The 15,850-nt window shown below is 39.4% G+C and overlaps 1 protein-coding gene across 1 annotated transcript in view; it reads left to right on the top strand.

The window, feature by feature from the left end:
• Window positions 1–15,308, top strand: part of ASB4 (ankyrin repeat and SOCS box containing 4) — a 60,907-nt gene extending 45,599 nt beyond the window's left edge. Inside the window, exons 3-5 of the mRNA XM_033088545.1 lie at window positions 2,596–3,086; window positions 11,638–11,751; window positions 13,234–15,308. Coding sequence (XP_032944436.1) covers window positions 2,596–3,086; window positions 11,638–11,751; window positions 13,234–13,422 — 794 coding nt within the window. The 3' untranslated portion in view covers window positions 13,423–15,308. The remainder of the gene's footprint in view (window positions 1–2,595; window positions 3,087–11,637; window positions 11,752–13,233) is intronic.
• The last annotated feature ends 542 nt before the right edge of the window (window positions 15,309–15,850 follow it).

The following is a 15,850-nucleotide window of genomic DNA, read 5'->3' as shown; positions in this document are numbered from 1 at the left end:
CTCTCCTATTCAGAAAGGGAAACTGTGCAGCGTATCTATTGTACCAAGAGGTCAAGGGTCAATTGTCAATGTCCAAGTACATTAAAAAATAAAGAATGTGATTTGTTCCAAGTTGGCCTGTAAAATTTTCATCCTGACCCTTTGATTCCCCTCTTTACTGGAAATTCTCCAGTGTTTGAAGTGACCCTGCATACGGCTTCTGGGAAGACATTCTTATTCATTGCATTTCACTCCAGAGAAAAGAAAGGCTGACCTGAAAGGAGACCTGACCCAGAACTTCTCCAGGGCAGAATACTGATGAACACAGATGGCTCTGTGAATGATGATCTTTGGTTATAATTCTGCGTTCTGCAAGTTAGGGAGGGTACTGACAGTTTCAGTTTACAGAGCAGTATGCTCTTGAAAACCTTACTGGGGGATGATTTTGCATCCAACAGGATACTGAGCATGTTTGTAGCAGTATTGCCTTTCTCAAATATGGTCCATATGACCAGAGGATACCATAAAAAAGGGGCATAGAGGAGCAATACATGGCGAACGATTTTTTAAATTAACAAAATGCAGCATGAGTTCTATGTTAATTACTTTCAAGTTTTCAAATACCAAACGAAAGCAAAGCACAGAAAAGTTTTCTTCTAGAAAACTAATGAGGTAGAATAACATAGTGGTAAAAGATTTTGAAGGCAGGCTGTCTGTTTTCCAACCTTCAATCCATTGTTTCTTAGCTTGGTGTAGTTATTAGCCTCTGTAAGTAGAAATTTCTTCATCTGTAAAATTAGGATAAAAATTGTACTTCCTGCAAAGGATGGCAAGATTCAATGAGGCAATATATGAAAAGTATTTAGCTCAGAATTTTGCACATGGTAAGTACTTAATAAATATTTGTTGCTGGCATAATAATAATACTAATCTTTCCAGATTTATACTTGCAGTAGCTATATACATTTCTAGTAGAATTACGAAAAGGTAAGGGGGGGAGGAGGGTAGCAAATGAGGGTAAAAGAAAAAAATTCTAGTAGAATTAATAATAGAGTAGATTCCCCAGGGATCATGTGGTTCACCCCATTAAATTACTCAGAGAAGGAAAATTTCAGCTTCTCTAGTTGACCATTCTAGTACTTAACATTCTCTATCAGAAAAATAAAATTCACTTCAGTTTCCTGGTCCATTAGATAAGTTGGTCAGATTAAATAATTTCTGAAGAGATTTCCAAGCACTAAAATTTTCTATTTCTTTTCTTTTCTTTTTTTTTCCAGTTGGTTCCATTTTATTTCCTACAATTTCAGAAAGCATTCAGCACACAGCCAGAAAATTATTTCGGGAATATTTTGTATATTCCCGAAAATTTAAAAAATATGTGTATTTAAAAAATTTTTTTTATTAAAATGTATTGGGGTGACAATGCATAGTAAAATCACATAGGTTTCAAGTGTACAATTCTGTAATACATCATCTATAAATCCCATTGTGTGTTCACCACCCAGAGTCAGTTCTCCTTCCATCACCATATATTTGATCCCTTTCACCCTCTTCTACCACCCCCCACCCCCTACCACCCATCTGGTAACCACTAAACTATTGTCAGTGTCTATGAATTTTTGTTTCTTTATTTGTTTGTCTTCTTCCTGTGTTTCTTTCAGTTTTATATTCCACATATCAGTGAAGTCATATGGTTCTCGACTTTCTGTTTGACTTATTTCGCTTAGCATAATAATCTCAAGACATCGAAACAACCAAAGTGTCCTTTGCTAGATGATTGGATGAAGAAGATGTGGTATATATACACAGTGGAGTACTACTCTGCCATAAGAAAAGATGAAATAGTGCCATTTGTTACAACATAAAATTTTCTATTTCTAATACCCATTGTCAACTGTAAATCAAGTATGTTACAATCTCTAAATCATTGTCTTTCAATGGGCATTTCTAGTAAACTAACTTCCACCCCTGTCAATGAAAAATATGACCTTTAGGCTAGTTTAGTGGTCAAAGTGTTTGTGATTTTTGTTTTTTCCCCAGTTGTGTTCCAGGGTTGCCTTACAGACTTGGGTGGCTCTAATATCGTCAGTTTTCAGTCAGAGGGCTGGGCAACTTTCATACCACTAAAGTTTGCTTGGACCAAACTTTCAGGTTTTCCTGCTTTGAAAGAGAAGAAAAACATGATTTTGTGAAATATTCAAAGAAATTGATGATTTTTGAAGTCACTTGTATGAGCTTCCAAGATTGTGATATAACCTTTCTTTTCAGTGATATTTACTATGTTATTGGTAAAAGTTATTAGTTATAGGAACCACTTTGCATTTCCCAGTTCACTTGGGAGTAAGAATTAAAAGTCAAGAAACAATTCTCCAGCCTTCCAGTACCCACCAAGCCCCCACCCCCTGTCCTGGTACATTTCCTAGTTGTCCAGGAGATGGCACTGTTGTTTCAAAGGACTGGCTTTAGTGAGGACCAGAAATGGAACTTGGAAAAAAGGGGTAATGTATGGCAGTCAGAGGTTAAAAGAGAAGCAGCAAGAAAAGTCCTGTTTAATTAAACTTGGGTATAATGGCAAACTAAGTTTAAATAATTAACTTCCTCAATCTCCCTTTCTAGGGGCGAATGTGAATATGAAGACCAACAACCAGGATGAGGAGACGCCCTTGCACACAGCTGCCCACTTCGGCCTGTCGGAGCTGGTGGCCTTCTACGTGGAGCATGGGGCCGTAGTGGACAGTGTGAACGCCCATATGGAGACCCCCCTGGCTATTGCAACCTACTGGGCCCTCCGCTTTAAAGAGCAAGAATACAGCAGGGAGCACCACCTCATCTGCCGCATGCTGCTCGACTACCACGCCGAGGTCAACGCCAGGGACGACGACTTTAAATCTCCACTCCACAAGGCAGCCTGGAACTGTGACCACGTGCTCATGCACATGATGCTGGAAGCTGGCGCTGAAGCCAATCTCATGGACATCAATGGCTGTGCTGCCATCCAGTACGTGCTGAAGGTCACTTCTGTGCGGCCTGCGGCGCAGCCTGAGATCTGCTACCAGCTACTGTTGAACCATGGGGCTGCTCGAATATACCCTCCTCAATTCCATAAGGTGAGGCTGTGTCCCAGGGTGCCAAGTGGAGAACTGGGTAGTCAGCAGGGGTAACGCGGACTTAAAGGGTGGCTTGGTCTGAAATCTCCAAGTAACTTAAGCTTCTTTGAGGCATGAACCTTTGGGCGAAGAACCTCTGATCCTGTACGTGACCTTCCATTTACACGTATAACCCTTGCTATCTCCTTCTAGTCCACGTTTGTTTGGAGTCCGGGGCTGAGAGAGGGAATGAGAACAAGAGTGGCAGATAACTGTCCATGTCTTGTGTGAACACCAATGAACTGGTAGTGGCTTCCTGAGGCACTCAGAAAGATCAGAAGGCCACTTTCAGTCTGTAGGAGAGGTGAGTGGTGTCAGACAGGCACACACTCACCACCTCTTGAGCAGAATGTCTGGTAATAAAGATGACTGAGCTTGCTTTGGAATTAGATGACATGAAAGGGCCACCCAATTTTTCAGTTTAGTGACAGCTAACATTTATTAAGTACTAAAAATTATATTTATTATATATAATGATTCTACTAATTAAGCACACTGTTACAAGCATTTTACACTTCTTAATTTAATTCTCTTAATCCTTGTAACAATCCTCTGAGGTAAATGATATTATTATACCTATTTTACAGAGGAGGAAACTGACGCAGAGTAGTTAAGTAACTTGCCTGATCTCACACAGTGGCAGCGCCAGTATTCAACCTTAGATCATTTGGTACTAGTTTCTATTCATATAATATCACACTGCACAGCCTTTATTTTTAACAATATTTATTGATAATTTTTAAGGGGCTAGCGGAGACCACATGCTAACAATACTCATACGACTAAGATACAGTACCTACCCTCAAGTATGTTTGAATCTAGTGAGAGAGATAAACATATAAAGGGATAATTTTAATATTATTAAATATTAACTGATAGTTAGAAGGATGAAGGGTGCTGTAAGCACATGGAAGAGAGAAAGTTTTGCATTAGGTTGATGATGGTAATTAATTTGAAAATCGAAATGCATTTCACCTTAAAATATATTAAATGACACCATACCTAGGGTCCCACTCCCTCCAAAAAGAATTAATTAACATGAAGCAGAGGAGTTTCAGGTATTAACTAGCTAACTATTATAGGGCCACAGAAAGCAAATTGACAGAAGTTTCACTAAATTTACAGCTAAATTCTACCTCCTACTTTGGTAAAAGATCAGGAACTAGTCTAAAGTCCTGCAGTGTGAGGCTTAGTTGGAAGAAAAGTGCCACTAAAGAATTTAAGGGGAGTAAACCCAATCAGGGCAAATTCCAGATGGACAACCCAGAGAACGTTTAGATAGAGATATGACGAGGTCAGTGAATCCTGTGAACCAGTAAGGGATCTTCTCTTGGTTGTCAGTGTTTTAATGGAAGATTAAGTCATTTTCCCCTTTAGAATTATATGTAGTAGTCATAATGTCCTGGAAATTTATAAAATTTTAATAGAGAATCCTACATGATTATGATGAGGACTAGAATAATAAATTATAATGTTACAATAATGTCCTTTGTTGAGCTCTAAATAGGCTTTATGCAGAGTCTTTCATTTTATTTTTATAATGAAATATAAAGATAGGCATTGACATTATCTTCATTTAAAGGATAATAGCATTAACATATTTGCCTAAAGTCACAGAGAGTAAGTGGTCAAGTTCATTCATTTGTTTATTTAACAAATATTTACTAAGCACCTACTATGTCCCAGGCACTGTTCTAGGTGCGAGAGATAGAGCAATGAACACCAACAATAACAAAAACAGCCTTCATGGAAAACACTCTGTAGGGGAGACAGGAAAAAAATGAAATAACAAACAAATAAATATACTCTGATCTGTTAGGTGCTATGGAGAAAAGTAAAGTGAGGTAAAGAAAATGAGAGAATACCTTTATTGTTGTTGTTTTTTGGTGTTTGTGTACTATTTTACAAAGGTTGATTAAAGAAAATAAGAATGTGAAGGAACAAGTCATGTGAATACTTGAATGGGAGGGAGAGTATTCTAGTCTTAAGAAAAAGTGAGTGCAACTCCCTCCTGAGTTAGGAGGGAGCTAAGCGTGTTTGAAGAAGAGAAGGCAGCCAGAGTGGCTGGAGTGGAGGAAGGAGGAAGAGAATTCAGAGAGGTGTATATCAAGATGGTTTGCGGACCATATCTAACCTTGTAGGCCATGGTTATGTCCTTGGTTTTTTTTTCACTCTGAATGAGAAAAGACATCACTGAAGGATTTTTAGTTTGGAAATATAAGTCTGAGTTATATTCTAAAAGGATCCTTTTGACAACCTTTTGGAGAATAATGCTAGGGGTGGCAAAGGTATTGCAATAATCTAGACATGAAATAAGGGTGGCTTAGAGCCACAGTGGAAATGGTGAGGTGGTAAGAAGTGGTCAGATCTGGGCCATGTTCCGAAGAGGGAGTCCATGAGTTTCGCTGACTGATTGTGGGCTGTAAGAAGAGAAGAGTCAAGGATAACTTCAAGGATTTTTACTCAAGGAATAGAAAGAATCAAGAGGCTGTTTCTTGAGACAAGAGCAAGGCAGGTGGAACTGATTTTGAAGAGAAGATCAGGGATTTTGCTATGCTGAAGATACCTGCTAGTCATCCAGGTGGAGATGTCAAATAGGCAATTTGATATGTGAATCTGGTGTTCAGGGAAAGGTCCTGGCTAGAGATACAAATTTGGGAGTCTTCATCGTGGTACATAAAGCCAGATGCATTAAACAAATGATGACTATACTATTATTATTACATATCTGCTAAATCAGTGCTCTTGGGTTTGATTTACCCACAGGGACCTTTCCGACCAGGAGAGATAATTTGTGAGACTGTCAAGAGACTAAGTGTTGAGTTTTATTCTGAAACTCACTGGTTTGAGTTGACTGTGGATGGAACAGATCTCCACAAAGTAAAAGACTCTCCTCATTCCCCTTTCAGAGCCAGATTAGAGAGAATGAGGCTTTAAATAGAGTTCCTGTTCTCCAGCAAGAAGTCTTGCAATTATGAGGAAAGTCCCCAGGTCCTTCACACAAAAGCAGTTGTCTGAGAGACAACAGTGAGGAGGGTTAGGAGCTGCGGCTTAGTAACCAGGGGTGTGAGTTCTGGCTCAGCCATTGACTTGCTGTTTGATTTTTGAACAAGTTCCTCAATCTCTCAGATCCCAATTTCCTCATCTGAGAAATGAAGGTAAACATATCAGCTCTTCCGGGTTGTCTAAGGAGTTATGTGAGTAAAGCACGTCAATCACTGAGACCAATTGTGCTGCTCAACAAAAGTGTTTCCTTTCTTCCTCCTACGCAAATGTACTCTTTGTCCATTATAAGAGTGTTTCCTACTAGTTTTATTTTGGTGGCTCTCCTAGCCAGTAACACAGGCATACAATTATGTGTTCCAAGGAACACTTTTATCTACTGTTAGAATGTCCTTGTTCAGTTCTGTTTTGCCTTTCTGAGTTCCTCTAATTTGGCCATATGCTAAAGAGATTTAGGCTAGAGTTGACCACTGGTGCATGGCTGGTATTATAAACATTTTGTTGCTACCCAACAAACAGCATAAGAGAACTGGCCCTCTTCCAAAGGAAAACTAAAGAAAAACTATTCAATTTACTATGCAGATGCTTCACAGTGATTTAGAACAATTACTCCACAGCCCGACTTTCCAAAGAGAAAGTCATTTTTACGACTGACTCATTTATCCAGAAGATAAAGTGATTTGTTCTCTTGTGGATGGGGAATTTGGTTTCCTTATCTATGAGAAACAAGGTCAGAGCTGAAGATGTTGTCTTCCAGATACAAAGCACATTTGTAGAGGGTGTATTTCACTGAAGGCCAATGTATAAATTACATAAGGGGGGAAAAAAGGATTATGGGGTCTGCAATTGCTTTCCATGGTACAAAAGGACATTTGATTTTTTTTTTCCCTCTCAGCATAATTCAGAAGGAAGTGACACCCCAGGGAGCCAAGATTGGGTTTTCTTGTAGGGCAAGAGAGATGTTTTTCGAGGAGAGGGAAGTGGTATGTGAGGGTTTGGGGAAGGTGAGGATGATTTTTGCCATTGAACAAGGCTGTATATGAAGCCCAGGGTACAAGAAGTCTCTTTGATTATTAAGTACCTTTCCACACAAAATACATATCAATATAAAAGGGCAGAGGTAGCTTTAGAATTTCTCTGCCAAAGTGGCTTACAGGTGCCACTTGTATCGGAAGGGTGGCAAGGAGATTTATCTAGAATCTGTTTTTTAATCTATGCTTTTAGGGGTCAGATGATGAGGGAAAGTATCTAATGGTCTCTCATGTTGCCACCCCTATAGAAAGAGCTTTTTTGTCCAATTCCTCTTCCATGAAGGGAGTATAGACACCCCAAGGACACACAGAAAGTGAAGTTCACTGGGCATCTTTTCTTTCTCAGGCCAGCAAAAAGAAAGGAGGAGTTTCTCCCTTCTGGGTCCATACCAATCCTTTTTCGTGTGATGATCAAGGTTTCTGGCACTCAGCACGTAATGATGATTTAGAGTTCACTATCTCTTAAGGGTCTTTGTTGTTGTTACCGCCTTGTGAAATAATTCCCACTGCCTTGTGAAATAATTCCCAAGTCTTAAAGAGGTGTGTCCAGCTGCCTTAGTTCTAGAAGAAGCCTGACATGCCAGTGAAAATAGCCGGATGGTTGTCAGGATAAGGAGCCTTTCATGCTGTGAGACCTGTCTGTTGTCAGCAGAAAACGTAGTGATCAGTGTCAGCAAAACCTAATGACAGCAGTGGGTGCTTTGGACTTGGTGCATCTAAAGACTGCGGGTTAAGAACTACTTGATTTTTGTTTGTTTGTTTGCTTTTACGCTAATGAAAGGTAAGAAGTTATCTTCCTGTGCTATATGGGAGTATGCCAGGTGCAAATCAAAGCACCAAATGTGTGAAGTTAGGCTCTTAAACTGGGAATGAATTACGTTCCTGTATCCATAATTTATTTTGAACTGTTTCTGAACAGGGACTGGGGATAGGTTTGCCAGATAAAATACAGGATGCTCCCTTACACCTGAATTTCAGGTAAATTATAAGTGATTTTTAGTGTAAGTATGTTCCACACAGTATTTGGGACATACTTATACTAAAAATTGTTTGTTGTCTATCTGAAATTCATATTTAACTTGCCAACCTCTTTTATTATTATTTGCTAAATCTGGAAACCCTAGTTGGGAAGTAGGGAATATGTTGTAAAAGGAGAGTAACTTTTAGCCACATCTCTTCTGCATTTCCAGTGTCGGAAAGAAGTGGGAGGTAAGGAATACCTACAGACCAATGACCTATGTTGTCAGTTTCCTGGTAGACCCTTAAACCACGTGCAGAACCTCATTACAAACTTTCTGACGTCTTTATACTGTTTTGTTTTTATAATTCCGGTATAAGTATATTCTTGATTCAGGCCTTGGACTAATTTCAGCTACATTTCCACACTGGTAACTCTTAAATTTAAATCTTTATTTTGGCCTGTTCAACTAAGTACCAACATACTTCTTACCATGGCTCATCGTCCCAGCAAGGATGTATATGGAGGTCTTTAGAGAAGGATATGTGTGGAGGTCTGGATGGAAGCTATTTTCATATCATTAACAACACCTTTGCATTCTAAAGGGAGTTCTTTCGAGTTTTCAATAAGACCCAACCTAAAATAATTATGGTAAAGAGTGTTTTTTGTTTTAAAATACGTGTGCAATGGGATTTGTGTCCTTAAACCTTTTATTTCACCAGTGATTATCTAAGCTTTAAAAGAAGACCATGAGAATATATTTGAAAGAGCGCTGAATTCAGATGAAGAAAACCCAAGATCATGCTTCCTCTTACTGTGTGCCTCTCTGGGTTTCAATTTCCTCATCTCCAACTATGATGCTATGATGGTAGTTTATAACTAGTGTTCAAAGCAATTAGTCAGCCTGAGGTTTTGTCTGTCTCTTTTGCATAGAGCTACATATCTGCTATTCTCATCCCAGCTACAGAGAAAAGAACAGCCCCATTTGCCTCAATTTTCCAAGACCAAAGCTCTGGAAAATTACCTGCCCATCCTGAGAGCCATGTACCCAGATAGAAATCGTGTGAGTTACACTTTCCTCAGACTCAGATATGCTGACTCTTCAGAGGTCCTATAGCCGTGGATCCCTGGCTCCAGCCCACCGTCTTACCCACTTATGGGTTGATGATATAGGATTACTCTTTATTTGTTTAGCTACTGACAAAGCCATGGTTGGCAGTTCAATTTTGTGCACTGTGCCCAGAATATGAATGTGAATGGATCCTGTCATTAAACAAGTATTTGTGCTGTGCTCATTTGGACCCAGTCACTGGGAGGGATAATTCTGATGCCTTCCCTGGTTTGCAACTTCAATGTATACATTTAGTCTGCAGTGGCTTATGACTGTGCGTCTTAAATATGGGGACAACTGAAAGTAGCTGTGTGCTGGCATTGGCTCACAGTAGTTCAGAACAGCCTATTGTTAACTGTTTTGAGCTTACTGATAAACACAACCATTATGAAATATTAAATAGTATAAATGTACAATAAAGTATACTAAAAACAAAGGCAATAAATATTCCAAACACATTGCCTCCTAATGATTTTTCTCGACATGTCTATGCTCGTGATGTTATTTGCATCTATTATGTCTGTATGTTGGAGACACTATATGATGATGTTACTGTCCATTTCTTCCCAACCATGCATTCCGTGACTACAAACTGGTAGCTCCAAATTCCTTGGACTGTAATCCTCTCCCTTTTCTATTTATACCCACTTAGAGAACCATTGAACCTCATAGCTTTAGCCAGCACATTCTTTGATAGTGCACAAATCTCTATCTCTATCTTGGCCTTCTGTTGGAGCATATATCATGCACATTTTTAGCTGACATTGGGACATTGCGTGTGAAATATCCTCCTGCTCACTGGCTGCCCACCCCTAAATTAGTACGCCCTTTCAATTTCCTCATTTACATCAGTGGCTCCCCTATTTGTCCTTGACCTCCGGCTTTAAAGGTGCATTCTTTCCTCCCCATGTCTGATTAGTCAGTCAGCCCCACTTATTCTTTCTCGCAACTTCAGTTGCTCTTCATGCTCATGAGCAACAGAGAGGCCGGCTTGAGAAGCCATTGGGTTGCACCCATTCAACCTCCGCGCTGCTCTCTACCCTGGTATCCTGGTTTTCTCCTTTGCACTTTTGCTCATGGTGATCAAGGGACACCTGGTGATCTTTAAATTCGTCCCTGATTCTTTACTGGCTTGCATTGCTCTCTGAAATATTTATATCTGTTCTCTTCAACTACCTAGGTTGTAAACACAAAAAAGTGGGTCATTAGCTGTTCGGAATTACTGTCATAGTGCTATACACAGTGCTCAAGAAAGGCATCCTAACGGAACTAATTGATTGATTATAATGCTTTCTTGTTCAGAATACGCCACAGCCTCCTATTGCCTGTTAAGTCGATCCCAAGCGCTTCCGACTGGCTCTTCAGGTGTACTGTCAATTGGCTCCATCTTACTGGCTCTTGTCTTTATCTCCCTGACATGGGCCCTCTATTCAGGCCGATCTCCAAACAGGTGACTTCAGGGCCCACGTGAGCACACACTTAAATGTGTGTCTCCGTTTTGCCAGGAGACATTAGGTACTTACTAGGACATTGAAAAATGCGACGCTAGACCACCTAGGAAGGATTGGTAAAGGAGGTGGGGAAAAAAACAATTTTGTGACCTTTTGCCCGATGACCATGGTTGAGGTTGAGAAGGACCTGGAAATTAGGAAGAAAATTTCCTTGGAGAAAGTTAAATGCAGAGGCATGCCTTCCTTTTAATGGTAGGGTTGGGGGTGGGACAGGACTTTCTCTTCATCTCATGTCAAGTGAGACAGGGTTTTAGAGAACGCTGCAGAGAGCTTGATATATTCTTGAAAGTTTCAAGAGAAAAATGGAACCGATGTGTAACTCCTGACAAGAACATTTAAAGAAGAAAGTGTATGGCTGGAGCTGCTTGTCTGGTGGCAAAGGAAAGAAAGGTAACTAAATTGGGAGTCAAGAGTGCTCTTGCTGATGGTGGGACAGAGATGAAGGTTGCAGGTTCCCCTGTCGACCACTTGTGGATCACATTGGAGAGCCACTTAGGTCGCTTTGAAATGAAAACAGGCCACACCCAAAGGACTTCTGGAGATAAGGCCACCTTGGCAGAAAGAAGCTGGAGGTGTCCTGGTGGACACAGAAGCTACTGGAGAGGTGTGAGGGCTGTAAGAGCAGGGCATGCATTTCCTCAGGTTCCCACCTTCTTCATTAGCACCTCTTTTTCACTGCTCCTGAATGGTGACGGGAATTAGTCTGATTTTATTAATCCTCCCATTGCCAATGGGGGCCAGCAGTGTGTTTGAATACTCAAAAGAGGTGAGACTTCTCAAAAGCAGTTCAGGGCTCCAAGGAGCATAATAGGTCCATAAATCCTTGATGTCTCTGTGAGTGGAATGAATGAATCATACACGTGCATTGAACAAATGAAACCCTGTGCTTCCTCTGCAGGTAATACAGGCTTGCCATTCTTGTCCCAAAGCAATAGAAGTTGTAGTTAATGCTTATGAACACATCAGGTGGAACGTAAAGTGGAAAAGGGCTATCCCGGATGATGACTTAGAGGTAAGAATCAGGTCTCTTCCTCTGGTTTTCACTAGATCGTATTTCCACACTGCAGTGGAAGTACAGAAAATTCTAATTAAAAAAATGATTTTGAGAATGCTTTTAAGACCTCCTCAAATGCAATGAGACAAAGTTATAAAATGCAGGTGTGAGAGTGTATAGATGCATTAAATACATAGCACTTGGGAGTGTGTCTTGGGGATTTTTCCATTGAAAGGTAAGTTGAACAATTGTATAAAGGTGGCAGCTCTATTTTCTTCCCATCAACTTAGATGAATTAAGCAACAGTAATATTTGGGATTGCTCATATTGCTATTTTACCAAAAGATTAAAGTGTTTTGTGTAGATTATTTCATTCACTTTAAAATATCTTGAAGCCGTTAGTAAGCAGGAAACTGGGTATAGTTGACCCTTGAACAACATGGGTTTGAACTGCATGGGTCTACTTATACACAAATATTTTTCATCTTGCAAACAGATGACATAAACTTTTGGATCAATAAATATAGTACTGTACTGTAAATACATTTTGTCTTCCTTATGATTTTCTTAATAACATTTTCTTTTCTCTATTCTTACTTTATTCTAAGAGTACAGCATATAATATATATAACATTCTTGCCTCATTCTTGCCTTTCAAAATGTGTGTTAATCAGCTGTTTATGTTATCAGTAAGGCTTCTGGTGAACAGTAGCCTGTAAGTATTCATAGTTAAGTTTTGGGGGAGTCAAAAGGTATACATGGATTTTTGACTCCACAGGAGGTGGACACTTCTGACCCCCATGTTGTTCAAGGGTCAATTGCATTAAAAACCCTGTGATGGGTCAGACAGAAAGCCATTGGCAAAGCTGAGTCCTCACTCTACACCTGGACTTTGCTGCCTTTGTAAACCAGTTCTTCCACCAAGCCTCCTGTTCTTGGTTTTAGCAGTTACAGGCTGTCTCCAATATGTGGGGAGGTGTCAGGTACAGAGTGCAAAGTTCATTGGGTTTGGAGGCCAATGTCTTAGATGCAATCTTATTCTGCTACTTATTAGCTACCTTACCTTTTAAAGGTTACTTAAGCTGCCTTAGTTTCATTAACTGATAATGCAATATCGTTATCAGTTAATGATAATTAACTGATATAAATGTACTTGTATGTGTCACACCAGGCACATAAAGGGCTTAAAATAATATTTTGATTAATTTAAAATTGCTATTTTGGTTTATAGGGGTCCAGGCAGTTCACATAAGTGTATCATCTCATTTCCTGGGTTCTGATTATAGTATAAAGTATTATATCCCCTCCTGTCTCTTCTCTCCTGACACACCACCCCCTCAGTTCCCCATCTCAACTTCAAGTTCAATTTTGTCTTACTATCAGAGATCCTAGAAAGCCGTCATTAAATATAAAGTCGTGCCTAAATTCATCATTGTTAATTTCTATGGATGTAAACTGTGGGGCTGTTCTGACTTTAACCCATCTTCCTTTCCTTTGCAGAGATACTGGGATTTTTACCACTCTCTCTTCACTGTATGCAGTAACTCTCCAAGGACTCTCATGCATTTATCAAGATGCGCCATTCGAAGAACATTACACAACAGATGTCACAGAGTAATTCCTTTGCTTTCCCTTCCATTGTCATTGAAAAAGTACTTGCTTTTAGAGCCAGAGGGAATCATTTATTAAGCCTTATGAGACAGAAGTTCCCAATCCCAGATATTTCAGTGGACGCATTGGGTAGACACAGTTTGCATAAACAAAATGGTACTTGGGTTGATTATAACACTTCAGGGATTTCAAAACACTTTACAAACACTGTGCCATTAATCCTAGGGTTTCGTGGTGAGGGGAAATAAACAAGAAGTTAAGGTATTCTCAAAGACAAGAATGTATCCAGAAGGTACTGATATAACAATAATAACAAATATGTATAGTGCTCTTACTAGGTGCCCGATATATTTTTGTAAAAATTTTCATATATTATCTCATTTGAAATGGGACCCAGAGTTTTTTTACAACCAACCTCCCTTATCAGTGATAAGTTTACATTACCTTTCAGTTGGCAAAATAGCAGGCTTTGTGATCAGCCTCTTAATCCTGGTGTCTTCATCCCATTCCCACTTAGTAAAAATTACTTTGGCTAGTTTTGCAAACTCCTATTCCCACACGGAGCTCCTCGACTTACTCTTTTTAGTGAAGAAAGCTCATGAGCATAGTCAAAACAAGGAGATCGTTCAATCAATTTAGAAATGAAAAACAAAGACGTGTCGACTTAATAGTCAAAAATGGACATTTCAACACACTCTCATTGAGCCAGAGACTGGAGATGCAATGGTGAGTCCAAAGCAAGGACTCCTGCCTTCCCAGGTCTCACCGTTTAGCAGAGGATCTGGACATACAAGCCGGGAACTGCCTTGTCAAATGTCAGGGGCAAGAGTACAGGTGCAGACTCATTCTTAGTGCTTGCCTTTCAAAGTCAGGTTTCTGACATGAAGTGTGGTTTTCCTTTAAGCGTGAAGATAAAGAGTGAAGGCATTGTGTGAAGTAGAAGGGTCTCCTGCTTCTGTGGGTGGAAATGTAGTAGCTTAAGTTTCTCTGTGTATCTAGGTATTGTTTTCTTTTAGTATGATTTCCTGTCTAGTGCGAAGGGAAAGACTTAAGTTAATTCCGTTGGTATTTTATGTAACAGACTGACTTACATTTCAGAACATTTTAGCAAGAAAGTAAGGAGCATGTTGCTAGCAATAGCTGGCTCCAGAAAGCAAATAAAAAGGCCTTTTTGAAAATGGTAAAAGTTTGGAAAAGTTGGAAAGATACATGTTAGTCAGGATTGTTAGTGGTTTGCAGAAAGAGAGAGGAATAGAATGATTAACCTCTGGACCTCCTGATTTATGAGGCCAACTTGCTTCACTTTTTTGTTCTTGCTGATCACATAGTATTGCTTTTCAGATGTCAGAGCAGAAGTAATTAAGCACAAACAGATCTATTTGCCAGTTGGGAAGCAGATTTCTTTTATGTGTGTGGTTCTTTATCTTATTTGACTTTAGATGCTTGAATTTTGAGTAGAGAGGATGTCAAATATTCCACTTCGAATGTGCTTCTACACTGGGATTCTCATGTTCCTGGTGCCACGTAGGAAAACTCATAGGTGGATACAATAATCTTTCCAAAGGATCAATTTTACTCAAACATTTTGTATTAAAATGAGATCTATATTATAGAATAGAGTGCTGCATTTGTATGAACTGTGTACATAAAATACAACCCTTCAAAAAAATAGTCCGCTTGCTTTAAGTTGTTAGAATGTCCTGGAATGCTGAGTGGTAAGTGCATACCGCCCTCCACCTTTGGGAATATTCTGGCAGAAAATTTTGTGATGCACTTATTTAGGCAGTAAAATTGATGCTGAGAACAAAGAGAGAAGATGTTCCTTGCATAGGGAAGTATTGTTTCTCAGTCTGCTTGCTTGTGCTTTACCATTTTGTGTTAATCTAGGTAGGGTATAATACATGACTACTTGTTTTGAATGGTTTATTCATGGATTTAAAGTTATTTTTCCTCATCTTTGAACTTTATTTGGAGGATTCAAATAAAGCTCTTCTGTTTCTTTTCACCTTCATGTGTTATTTATTTATTGAGAAGCCTTTTTCTTAACTGACTTTTCAGCAGTTACATCGAAGAACACTAGATGTTTCATGGCTTTCTTCAACATTTAGAAAGAAAAAAAGAATGAGGAAATGTGCCTGGAAATAAATAATATTTCCAAAAGAAAGTAAAGGGTCAACACAAAATGCAGGCCACGGCGATAGGAACAAAGGTGTTTTAATAACAGTAAAGAGACTGTACTGAGTCATTCTCTTCTGCCTGTCACCATCTCATTCCTCCTGGGTTTTTCATTTCCCGTCATTCTCACCATTCACACAATCCTGGGCAGTAGCAACAGAGGAAATGATATCCTCACGATGCCTTTGTTACTTTTTATAAATAGTCATTTAATGGCCTGGAAAAAAAAAATCTCCTCTTTTCTGGAAGTTACATGTGAGGAAGTATCTTTGATATGAAACCACCTATCTGGTTTTCTCCCCTTCTCAGGTTCTAGACACACTTGTGTCCC

Source organism: Rhinolophus ferrumequinum, chromosome 20, assembly GCF_004115265.2.
Source record: "Rhinolophus ferrumequinum isolate MPI-CBG mRhiFer1 chromosome 20, mRhiFer1_v1.p, whole genome shotgun sequence".
Taxonomy (NCBI): Eukaryota; Metazoa; Chordata; class Mammalia; order Chiroptera; family Rhinolophidae; genus Rhinolophus; species Rhinolophus ferrumequinum.
The sequence above is the reverse complement of the archived record's forward strand: the minus strand, read 5'-3'. Positions and strand labels throughout refer to the sequence as shown.